The sequence below is a fragment of the Fukomys damarensis genome, unplaced genomic scaffold (genome assembly GCF_012274545.1).
Source record: "Fukomys damarensis isolate Sample0158 unplaced genomic scaffold, DMR_v1.0_HiC HiC_scaffold_32, whole genome shotgun sequence".
NCBI lineage: Eukaryota > Metazoa > Chordata > Mammalia > Rodentia > Bathyergidae > Fukomys > Fukomys damarensis.
In genome coordinates this window covers 48,513,656-48,523,978 of record NW_022900944.1, presented here as the reverse complement: position 1 = coordinate 48,523,978, position 10,323 = coordinate 48,513,656, and the positions used below count along the sequence as shown (strand labels likewise).

Here is a 10,323-nt window from a genome sequence, read left to right as displayed (position 1 = left end):
CGACCACCCCCAACGACCCCGGGATGCCGGCTGCTCACCGTCGTCCCGCCCCAGGACGATGGCCCGGTACCAGCCGTCCTTCAGGAAGGGGGAGGCCGGGCTCAGCACCCGCCGCGTCTGGATCCGGCCACTGGCTCCATTCACCTGCAGCCAGTCCTCGGGGTCATAGTCCTTGGAGTATGTTTGTGGGTCGACCACCCCCAACGACCCCGGGATGCCGGCTGCTCACCGTCGTCCAGCGCCAGGACGATGGCCCGGTACCAGCCGTCCTTCAGGAAGGGGGAGGCCGGGCTCAGCACCCGCCGCGTCTGGATCCGGCCACTGGCTCCATTCACCTGCAGCCAGTCCTCGGGGTCATAGTCCTTGGAGTAGCTGTTTGTGGGGGATGGGGTTCTGAGCCCTCCGGGACCCCCAGAGGCAGCACGGACACATTCGATAAACCACATACAACACATACTCCTCATGCACGTCACACACGCATGACACACGCCACACAGGTGCACCTGGGAGCTGTGACCCTCCACACCTCCCAAAAGCTTTTGAGGGGAGTCCCTGTGGTTGAGCTGGCCATTGCCCTCAAACACAGGGTCACTGCAACTCAGGGTCCTGGCCCCCTGGGCAGTGCTTGAGATGGACAGGGTGCCATGGAGAAAGACAACCTGGACGGGGTGTGGGCGGCCTGCTTGTGTGACCTGGAGACACAGTGACACGTGTGGCACCACAGCATCCTCGGGACCTCTGACCGCAGCGGGGCACCTCCCACCGAGGACCCACCTGACCCTCTGCAGCTGCACTGTGTCGGGGTCTTGTGCAGAGAAGGTGGCCACAAAGGTCCCGGGGGGTGCCCCCTCAGCCACGCTGGTTCTCAGTGGGTTTTCGGGGAACACAGGTGCCTCGTTGACGTCCTGCACCCGGATGCTGACCGTGGCCTGGCCCCTCTGGGCCTGGGGGGATGCTGCCTGCAGTGGGGCCTCATTCTGCACAGACACCCTGAGCTCATAGCGTGCACAGCTCTCGTAGTCCAGGGGCTGAGGAGGCAGAGTGGCTGCTGCTCAGGACTCAGCTGGCGACCCTGCTCCTACAGGGCCCCTCCTGGGTTTGTCCCAAGCACCCACCTTTCCTTCTTCCCCTTTCAGCCCTGGCAGAACAAAAACTGCCGGACGAATAGGCTCAAAGAACAATGCAAAAATAACAAGATGAAGGCCGGTCACTCTGAATGGGCCTGTGATGTGGGGTCAGGCTCACGAGTGACATAGGCCAGTGGGCCCAGCCAGCATCCCTCTGGTGTTGCTCTGTGGGCACACAGCACAGGTGGCAGTGGTGCCAAGCTGGGGGCCACCCTGGCTGGGGTAGGAGCATCACTCGAGAGTCCACCCCAGGAGCCGGTGCCCAGCCTGCCTGGGATGGCCAAGCCAGCTTCTTGCAGTAAACCTCCTGTACCGACCTACAAGTGTGTTCATTGTGTGCACATGTGCATGTGAGCCTGTTCCTCCGGCACACAGCGTGATCTCCCACATGGATTGCGCCTGTGACACCTCCGAGGTGGCTCACCTTCACCACAGACAGCACACCCTCATTGGTCCTGGGGTCTGTTCTGATGTCGAAGTGTCCCCTGGGGTCGCCCTCCAGGATGGTGAAGTTGGCCACCCAGTTGGGGGAGCCGGGCAGGTCTCTGTCCTCCACCTCCAGCCGCCCCACATCCACTCCACTGATGGCCTCTGTGGCCTCCATGGAGAACTGGGGGAGCCAGGCCTGGTTACCCCAAGGTGGGGCAGGGAGGGGGGGCCTCAGGGCTCCCAGCCCCACCCTCCTCCCATCCATATTGGGTGCCCCTCTGTGCCCAGGGACAGGCTGGCTGCCCCACTCAGTGAGGCCCAGAGGCTCGCACAGCTGCCCCTGCCCAAGGCCTTGGGCCCAGCATGCAGGTACCTGCCCAGGACCTACTCCCCAACACCACCCTCCATGGCACCCTCCCCTGGGATACCCCACACCCTGCCTGCAGCCAGAGCAAGGAGGGATGGGCAGCCCTGGACCTTGTCACTGGTGAACTCAGGGGCATTGTCGTTGATGTCGTCCACGGAGATGATGGCTGAGGCTGTGGAGGTGAGGCCTTCTCCAGACATGTCTGCCACCTGCAGCGTCAGGTTGTACACGGTGACCACCTGGAGACATAGGGTCAGAAGATGTAGTGCAGCTATCCCTGGTGGCGCACACCTGTCATCCCAGCACTCTAAGAGGAGGAAAGAGGATCCCAAGTTCGAGCCCAGCCTGGGCAATTTAGCAAGACCCTGTCTCAAAAAATAAAGGGTTAGGGATGCAGCTCTGTATGAGGCTCTGGCTTCTATCCCTAGTACCGCAAAAAAAAAGAGGAGGAGGAGATGCTCGCGTGCGGCAGAGGCCGAGGCTGGCCGGTCACTTTAGATGGGCCACCTGGCATCAACGTCAGCCTCTGCCTGGCCTGTGAGTGGCAAGTGGCCAGGTGTGGTGGTGTCAGACATGGGCACTGAGGGACATCGGTCAGCAGAGCTGGCTGTGGGGAGTTATGTGGCAAAGCCAGGACATGTGGCCCAGGGCCCTGGGACTTGCCCCAAGAGGCCAGGCCCGAGGCAGGCATTTGCTGCCAGCACCCTGGCCTCTGCATGGCCCCCCAGGCATGGGCCTGGTCTCTGCTCAGCAGATTCCCTGGGCCACCAGAGCCAGGCCAAGGAAGCTTTTGTGGGGGTGCCGGGGATGCACCCCCGGCCTCTGCACAGAGCCATATTTTAAATTCTGAGACAGGGACTTGTGAAGTCACCAATCATCGCCCGGCAGGCCCGAGCTCGCCTCCCCATCTAGAGGCGCGGAGCTGCCTCACCTCACGGTCCAGCCCCACGTGCACGGTGCGGATCTCGCCTGTGCGCTCGTGGATGCTGAAGAGCTCGGGGCTGCCCTGGGCCAGGATGGAGTAGTGCAGTGCTGCATTGGCCGTGTCCGGGTCATCGGCATCGGTGGCCTCGGCCCGGGTCACATAGGTGCCTGGGGGTCACGGGAAATGCTGTGTGCAGTGCTCAGCTCAGACCCAGCTGCACACGTTGCCCTCCACCCGCAGCCCAGCAGCCTGCGCATCAGCTTTGACTCCCGGTCAGGGGCCAGCATGTCTTCCACAGACCAGGCCAGGCAGAGCAGTGGGTGGGAAACCCCAGTGCTCAGGCGGGGAACGAGCTGAGCAGGGCCAGCGTGCAGCACCCTAAGGTGCCACCTGGCTCCGGAGCAGAATGGCGAGGACAGCCCCAGGCACAGGCGTCTCCCCCAGCTCAAGGAGAACAAGCCACCAGCCACAAGATCAGGCTGGGCTGCAGACTCAGGGCAGCAGACACAGGGGGGACAGTGGGAGATGGGAGAGCGGAGGAGAACACAGCAGGAGCCCATCGAGTCCCAAGGCAGGGACTAGGCTCCCACACAGCCATCTGTGCCATGCTGCCCGTCTTTTCCACAACCCAAGAGGCTGGAGCAGAGCTGAGACCTGCCCCCGCAATGCCTGTACCAGGACCTTGGTGGGGGGCAGGCAAGGTCTGAGCAGGAAAAGACAGAACTCTGGAGAGCCGTTAGGACTCATAAATGGAGCCAGCCTGGAGGGTAAGACACCACTGTCTGCCGGACTGATGCTGCACACCTGTAATCTCAGTGCTCAGGAGGCTGAGGCAGGAGGACTGCAGCATGTATGAGGCCAGCTTGGGCCACGTGGTGAGTTCAAGGCCCACCTACACTACATAGTGAGAACTCATCTCAAAAAACAAAAGCCACCACCCATGAAGCACACTACCGGGAGTGGCTCTGTGACCAGAATCCTTGTTCTGAGAAGAGAAACTGAATAGTCTTGTGTGAACAGAGATGTTTTGATCTCAATGGCCGCACCACGGCTCAGCTGGTGGAGTCCAGTCTGGGTGGGTGGGAGGCAGAGGAGGAGGTCAGAACGAATGGACAGACACAGCTCAAGACACACACACAGGAATCCTCTGCAACTTTTTTGTAAGTCTGAGATTATGTCCAAATAAAAAGCTAAAAGTAAAAATGAGATTGTTGAATCTTTTCTCTTTTTTTTTGTTTTTTGAGACAGGGTCTCACTTTGTAGTTCAGACTGGCTTTGAACTTGCAGCGATCCTCCTGCCTCTGCCTCCTGAGTGCTGGGATTACAGTTGTGAGCCACCACGCCCAGCTATGTCACGTCCAATCTTAACACATGGGATGAAATAGAAAAACCTTCACACAGGCCCTGATTCTCCAAGGGGCTCTCGGGGTTGAGCAGGTGGGGCAGACACAGAGGGGCGGTAGACCTGGCCTGCAGGCCCCAGGGACGGAGGCCAGGGCTGTCCAGGCCACACTGCCACCCCTCTGCAGGGGGGCCTAGTGGATGTACTAAATGGCGCTGAACTATTTACTAGATGGCCAACTTTTCTGTTTTACAGTACTGGGGACTGAACTCAGGGCCTTGGCTCTGAGCCACGCCCAGCCCTTTTATTTTTTATTCTGAGACAAGTTCTTGTAAGTCCCTCAGTTGCCCAGACTGGGCTCAAAGTTTTGCTTGTCCTGCCTCAGCCTCCCAGGGTCCTGGGATGACAGGAGTGTGCACCATGCCCAGCTTACATGGTTACTTTTGTCACACGAATGCATCTCCAAGTAGAAGAGGAAGAGAAACCACAGCTTCGCCACCCAGTTCCTCCCTGTATTCTGGGGGTGCTGGAACCCATGCTGAGCTGGAAGAGGCTTGTGGGGGGCTCTGCTCACTCCAGACTTTGGAGGAAATGCCGGGGCGGGTTGGGCTTGAGGACTGAGCCCGCCTTGGGAACCGTACCGTGTCTCGCTCTCACCTGGGGCCGCGCCCTCCAGCACGCGGCCGGTGAACACCTCCTGCACAAAGGCCGGCCGGTTGTCATTCTGATCCACAACCAGGATCTCCAGGTCGGTGGGCTCTTCCAGGACAGACCCTCCCCGGTCCAGGGCAAAGACCTTGAGCTGTGCGAGCAGAGAGGGCGCTGGCCAGGCCCAGGCCCAGCAAAGAGAGCAGTGCCCTCCCTGGGTTCCTGTCTCCCATCCCTGCTCTATCAGGTGCTGGGTTTGGGCTTCTCGCAGAGGCAGTCAGGAAGCCACTCCTGTGAGGTCAGCACAGCACTGAATGCTGCGGGTGCAGAGGGCTGGTGGGTCAGGCCTGCGGGGCTCTCGGTGGGCTCTGCCCCCACTGACCCTGCCCTGAGGAGAGTGGCTGCTGCGGAATGGGGCTGGACCCCCCCCCTCCATCTGAAACCAGGACCCAGAAGACTCGGCTGAGGGTCAAGAGCCAGGCCTACAGGGCCTCTGACAGGACAGAACCCCAGCCCACATCCCAGGCTGCAGGCCCACGGTCCTGGTCTACCCTGAGGGCCACGGGGCAGTGGCTTGCTAACTGACTGGCCTCGAAGGCAGGGGGTCCCTACCCTGTAGGAGGCGGTCTTTTCCCGGTCCAGCTCCGCATTGAGGAACACCCGCCCCGAGAACTTCTCCACAGAGAAGAGGCCGAGGGGCTCCTCATCCACGCCAGGGCCCTGGATGCTGTAGATGACCCCGCCCGGCTGCCGCTTGTCCGACCTGATCTGTGGGCAGCAGAGGGAGGCTGAGGAGGGAGCAGGAGGTGCACCCCTCACGCCCAGCCCTGGCTGCACACTCTGCCAGGGTCTGGCCAGGAAACCCCGATCAGCCACAGAGCGGTGGCCACTTGGCTCTGCGCTGGTGGGGCGGGGCGTCTGGGCCCGGGCTCTGCCAAGCTGCCTTTCTTCCCTGCAGGGACTCTGGGACAGTCCAACCACTGGCCTCACCTGCACCAACATGTAGGGCAGGCCCTTGTAGTTCTCCGACACGCTGATGGGTGGGATGACCCAGGCTCTCCGTACTCGGCCCCGTGCAGGCAGCCGGCGCCAGGGGTACAGGGTGCTGGGCCGTCCAGGGACCCCCCAGGACAAGCCAAGGCTCTGCAACACAGATGACACCATCAGGCAGTGAGGCCAAGTAGGTGGGGGTGCCACTGCCCTGGGCAGGGTCAGCTGTGTGGCTGGGGCACAGGGGGTGGCAAGGCCACACCCAAATCTGAGGCCTCAACACCCTCCAGGAGAAGCCTCTGTCTGCTTCCTCATGTGGGAGCCTCAGAATCAGGGCCGCACCCCAGGGGTCACCCTCCCTGGGAGTGTTGTGGACTGGCTGGCAGGGAGGGAACAGGAGGACTCTCCACGTTCCCCAACATCCCAAGGGGCATAGGAGTGGGGGCTCTTGAGGCTCGAGGTATCTCTTGCTCCCTAGGAGTATGGGGCTGGGGCCCAGGCCCTGGGGTGCAGCCCCGCTGCCAGTGAAACGTGGGGACAGCTGAGTGGCGGGGTCCCTTCCTCCAGACTGGCTCTGGAGGGGCCTGGGGTTGGGCAGAGATGATCTGTAGCTGTCCTGTCTTCGCACTCTTGTGGGTTCTTGGTGGGTGTGGATGACCAAGCAATGCCCACTTTGGTCAGAGGAGGTGTGGCAGGAGTAGGACCCCAGGAGCCCCGGCCCCCAGGGCAGTGTGCACCCAACAGGTTTAGTGTCCAGAACTGCCCTGGGGCACAGGGACCCCATCTCAGTGCTAACTTGCAGGTGTGAAGGCCACCCTACCCATTTCCAGCCTGTGGAGGGCACTGGTTTGTACCAACACAGGGGCTGACCAGGGCATGGGCAGCCGGAGATGGGATGGGCAGGGGATGGGGTGGTCCTTCCCCACCTGCAGGGCCTTTCTCCCAGGACTGGGGACTGGAGCCCTGGGCACACCTTGCTTCCTCACCCACATGCAGAGGAGCCCCAGAAGTCACAGTGCTAGGGCAGCAGTGGCTGCAGTGCCCAGCTGAGTGCCTGCTGGGCACAGGGGACCTGCAGGGAGAAGAGCCAAGGCCTTTGGGGGGCGCTCTGTGGGGCTGCTGGGAGCACAGGAGGGGCCAGGGGCCTGGAGGGCAGAGCAGGGCCAGCTCCGGGTGGATCTGTTGTCCCGGCCCCCACCCAGCTGGGCGCATTCAGACAGCCTCCTTGCATCTCAACACTGACACTGTTTGGGGGTAGGGGGTGACCCCACCTCCTGTGCCACGACGGCAGTACCCTGAGCTCAGGCCAAGGTGTGGTCCCATCTTGCACCCACACCTTGGAATGGCCTGGAGGGGAGTCCTCGATAGGCATGGGGTGCCTGCAGCTCTTCCTCAGCAAGGGGCTCCACTCTGGGGTGCACCCTGAACCAGCTGGGCGCTCCTCCTCCCCACGGAACCGTGAGCTCCAGGGATCCTTCCAATCACAGGGCCAGGGACCCTGGCTGCCCTTCTCCGGCCACCTGGCCACTGGCTTCTGCTATACCTTGCTGTCCATTTCTGCTAGGACTGAAATTCACAGAGGGACCGCGATGTGAGGTGGGGACAGTGTCTGTGGAGAGCCAAGGGCGCTCTGGGGAGGGGCCTGGCCCAGGCTGAGGAAGGGACTGTGGGCGCCCGGACACTCACGCAGCGCCAGGCCTGTTCCTGCTCTGTGTCCAGTCCCTGCTGCAGGATGCACAGTACAGTAGCATCTGAGCCAAAGTAGCCTCCCTGACCTCTGCCCTTCAGTGCTGGCCCCAGGCCTCTCGCTCAGCCCCTCCTCCGCACCGTCCCGTGAGACCCTACACACAGACAGGTGGGCAGAGGCCACCAGCCTTCGGCCTGGGGCTGCACACCATTGGCTGACAGATGGCCGCGCTGCCTCCACGCCTGCCAGGGCACAAGCTGCTTCCAGGCCAGGGCGGCCTGCTGCGCGCCAACCTGCCCACCCTGCAGGGGTCTGGTCACAGCCTCGAGAGACAAGGACTGCCCTGAACCTCCCTGCCCAGCTCCAAGCAGGACTGAGCAAGCACCCTCTCCGTGTCCTCATGGCCCAGGAATCAGGGTACACACCTCATCTCATGGTTCCAAGAGGGGTTCAGAAAGGCTGAGCCCTTCACACAGAGGCCCAGGCAGAGCTGACAGCTTTGGGGCCCAGAACAGTGGCCCATCGCCCTGGCCATAGCCCTTCCACCTTTCTGTCCAGCTGACCAAACCTGAGCCAGGTCCCCACACACCAGGGCCTCGGCCCCACGCCCTGCTCTCTGGATGCCCACAGTCATGGCACCCCTTGTGGACCAGAGGCTGTGGTGCATGGTGGGTGCTGTCGGGTGTGCCGGACCAGACCCCAGCTCTCAGCGGCATTTGCTCAGCTCACTCTGTCCCCTGCTCCGCCCCTTCCCAGAAGGCACGGCCTGCCAGAGGCGGGGACTGGGGGCGCCTTGGGGGCTGAGATGGTCATGTGTCCCAGACAAAGCCGTGGGCATGCAGCCGGCTGGCACAGCCGCACAGAGCAGGGGAGAAAGACACCTTGCTCCTGGACTCCCGCCCACACTCTCTGTGCCCCACACTGAGCCAGGCCCTCTTCCAGATGGACAGGCCGAGGGACAACAGGCTCAACCTGACCAGGACCCGCAGAACATCTGGAGGCCCTAAGGACAACCAGAGCCACTGCCCCAGACCCAAGCTCCTGGGTCACCTCCTGTGTCTCTGGCACCCAACTCCAAGGAGCTGACAAGAGAGTGTGGCTGAGGTGGGAAGCATCAGGCCTGGCCGAGGCAGTGCCCGCCAGGGAAGTGGACTGCGGTGAGGACAGCAGACACCCACAATGGATGGCACTGGTGGACCCTCCGGCCCCTGCCAGCTGCTGTCAGGAATGTGGCAGTGGAGCCAGGCCTGGCTGGATGTCCACAGATGCTCCGGCTCCCCAGCCTGGGCACACATCCTGCTGGACAGAGGAGGGGATCCCAGCCCGTGGGACCACCCGTACTGACCACCATAGCACAGGAGGTGGTTCTGGGGCTGACCCTGAAAAAAGGGGTTCTGGATTCTGGCAGGAGCATGGCAGGGTCCTCTTGGGGTGGGGAAAGGAAGCCTCACCAGACTCCCACAGGCTTCCCAGGCCTAACCCCACCATCTTCAGGCTGGAATCCAGGGCCCCTGTTCCTGGACGGCCAGCACGCCAGGAATGGACCAGCTGTTGGGTAGCCCAGGGGGCCCACCCTCTCCAGCTGCCCAGGGCCTCAGCAGTGGGGAGAAGGGCACAGCTGTTCCCTCCCATCTGCATGGCTGTCCCCAGACCTGGAGCCGGTCAGTGTCATGTGGGCCATGTGGTGGACGCTCTGCCATCCTGAGGGGCCCCCAGCAGCAGGTGGGGCCTCTTGGAGCTATCCGCATGCCCTTCCCTCCTCTCCCACAATGCTGGGGTCCAAGGACACAGTGGGTGCAGGGGAGGGTGGAAGTGATTATGCTGGACCAGGGTCTGAAGGCAGAGTAGGAGGCTCACAGACCCACTGTGCAGCTCGACAGCCTCAGCTTGGGGCCGGCGGGAGCCATGCGGACCCTGGGGTCTCCAGCTGCCCAGTGAAGGAAATGGAGAGGGGAAGGGGCAGAGGGGAGGGACCCTCGCAGCGGGGCCTGCTGAAAGCCAGACACCCTTAAACCCCAAACCCCAAAGAGAGAGGCCCCAGGAACACTCAAGCAAGTGCCCTGTCTTGGGGAGACTGTTGAGATGCTGCCCTTCCAGCACCTGGGGAGCAGGCACCAGGGCAAGCAGCCTTGTGCCAGTGGATCTTAGTGTGGGACCAGGTGTCCAGGCCTAGGGCTGGCATCAGGCTTCTGGGGGCAAGCTGCGGGCAGACAGACAGGACTGCTGTCCCATGTGGGAAACAGGGGCAGGGGGCTGCTGCCAGTGGGACAGCTGCTGGAGGGTCTGGCTGGCCAGGGCTGGGTCAGATGCCAGGGACTGAAACCTGAGGTGGTAGTGGGAGCTGGAGTCTGAGGGAACTGGGGGGCCCCAGGAGCCCCTGGTACGTGCGGGGGAGGGACAGCCCTGCTCTGTATACTCACGATGCACCCCAGAGCTGACTGAGGGGTGAGCACATGTCCTCAGCAGCCTAGAGCTACAGACTGACCGGAGGATACCTGTAGGCCTGGGTCTGGGCTCTGATGCCCAAGTGGGGAGACCAAGGTGGACAGCAGCATTCAGGGCCCAGGAGGATGCTGGGGGTCTGCAGTGGATAAAAGCCATCGTGGGCTGGGCTGCGACCCAGAACTCGAGTTCCTGGAGGGCAAAGCCCACAGCTGCCCTGACGGTCAGGACGGCGGGGAGGGGCAGGGACACCACCCACAGGTGGGGAGGCCCGGTGCCAGCTGGGTCGGAGTGCCCGTCCCCACAGACTGGTCCGGGCCTGGAAGGGCGGAGGGAGCTCTCTACCTGCCCCTCAGGCCCCCAGCC

The 10,323-nt window shown here is 62.6% G+C and overlaps 1 protein-coding gene across 1 annotated transcript in view; it reads right to left on the bottom strand.

Annotated features, from left to right (window-relative positions):
- Positions 1–7,200, bottom strand: part of Cdh15 (cadherin 15) — an 8,887-nt gene extending 1,687 nt beyond the window's left edge. Inside the window, exons 1-10 of the mRNA XM_033757921.1 lie at positions 7,123–7,200; positions 5,829–5,981; positions 5,451–5,606; positions 4,848–4,992; positions 2,855–3,015; positions 2,034–2,162; positions 1,552–1,737; positions 775–1,028; positions 219–372; positions 39–144 (exon numbers count right to left, since the gene is read on the bottom strand). Coding sequence (XP_033613812.1) covers positions 39–144; positions 219–372; positions 775–1,028; positions 1,552–1,737; positions 2,034–2,162; positions 2,855–3,015; positions 4,848–4,992; positions 5,451–5,606; positions 5,829–5,981; positions 7,123–7,200 — 1,522 coding nt within the window. The remainder of the gene's footprint in view (positions 1–38; positions 145–218; positions 373–774; positions 1,029–1,551; positions 1,738–2,033; positions 2,163–2,854; positions 3,016–4,847; positions 4,993–5,450; positions 5,607–5,828; positions 5,982–7,122) is intronic.
- Between the last annotated feature and the right edge of the window lie 3,123 nt (positions 7,201–10,323).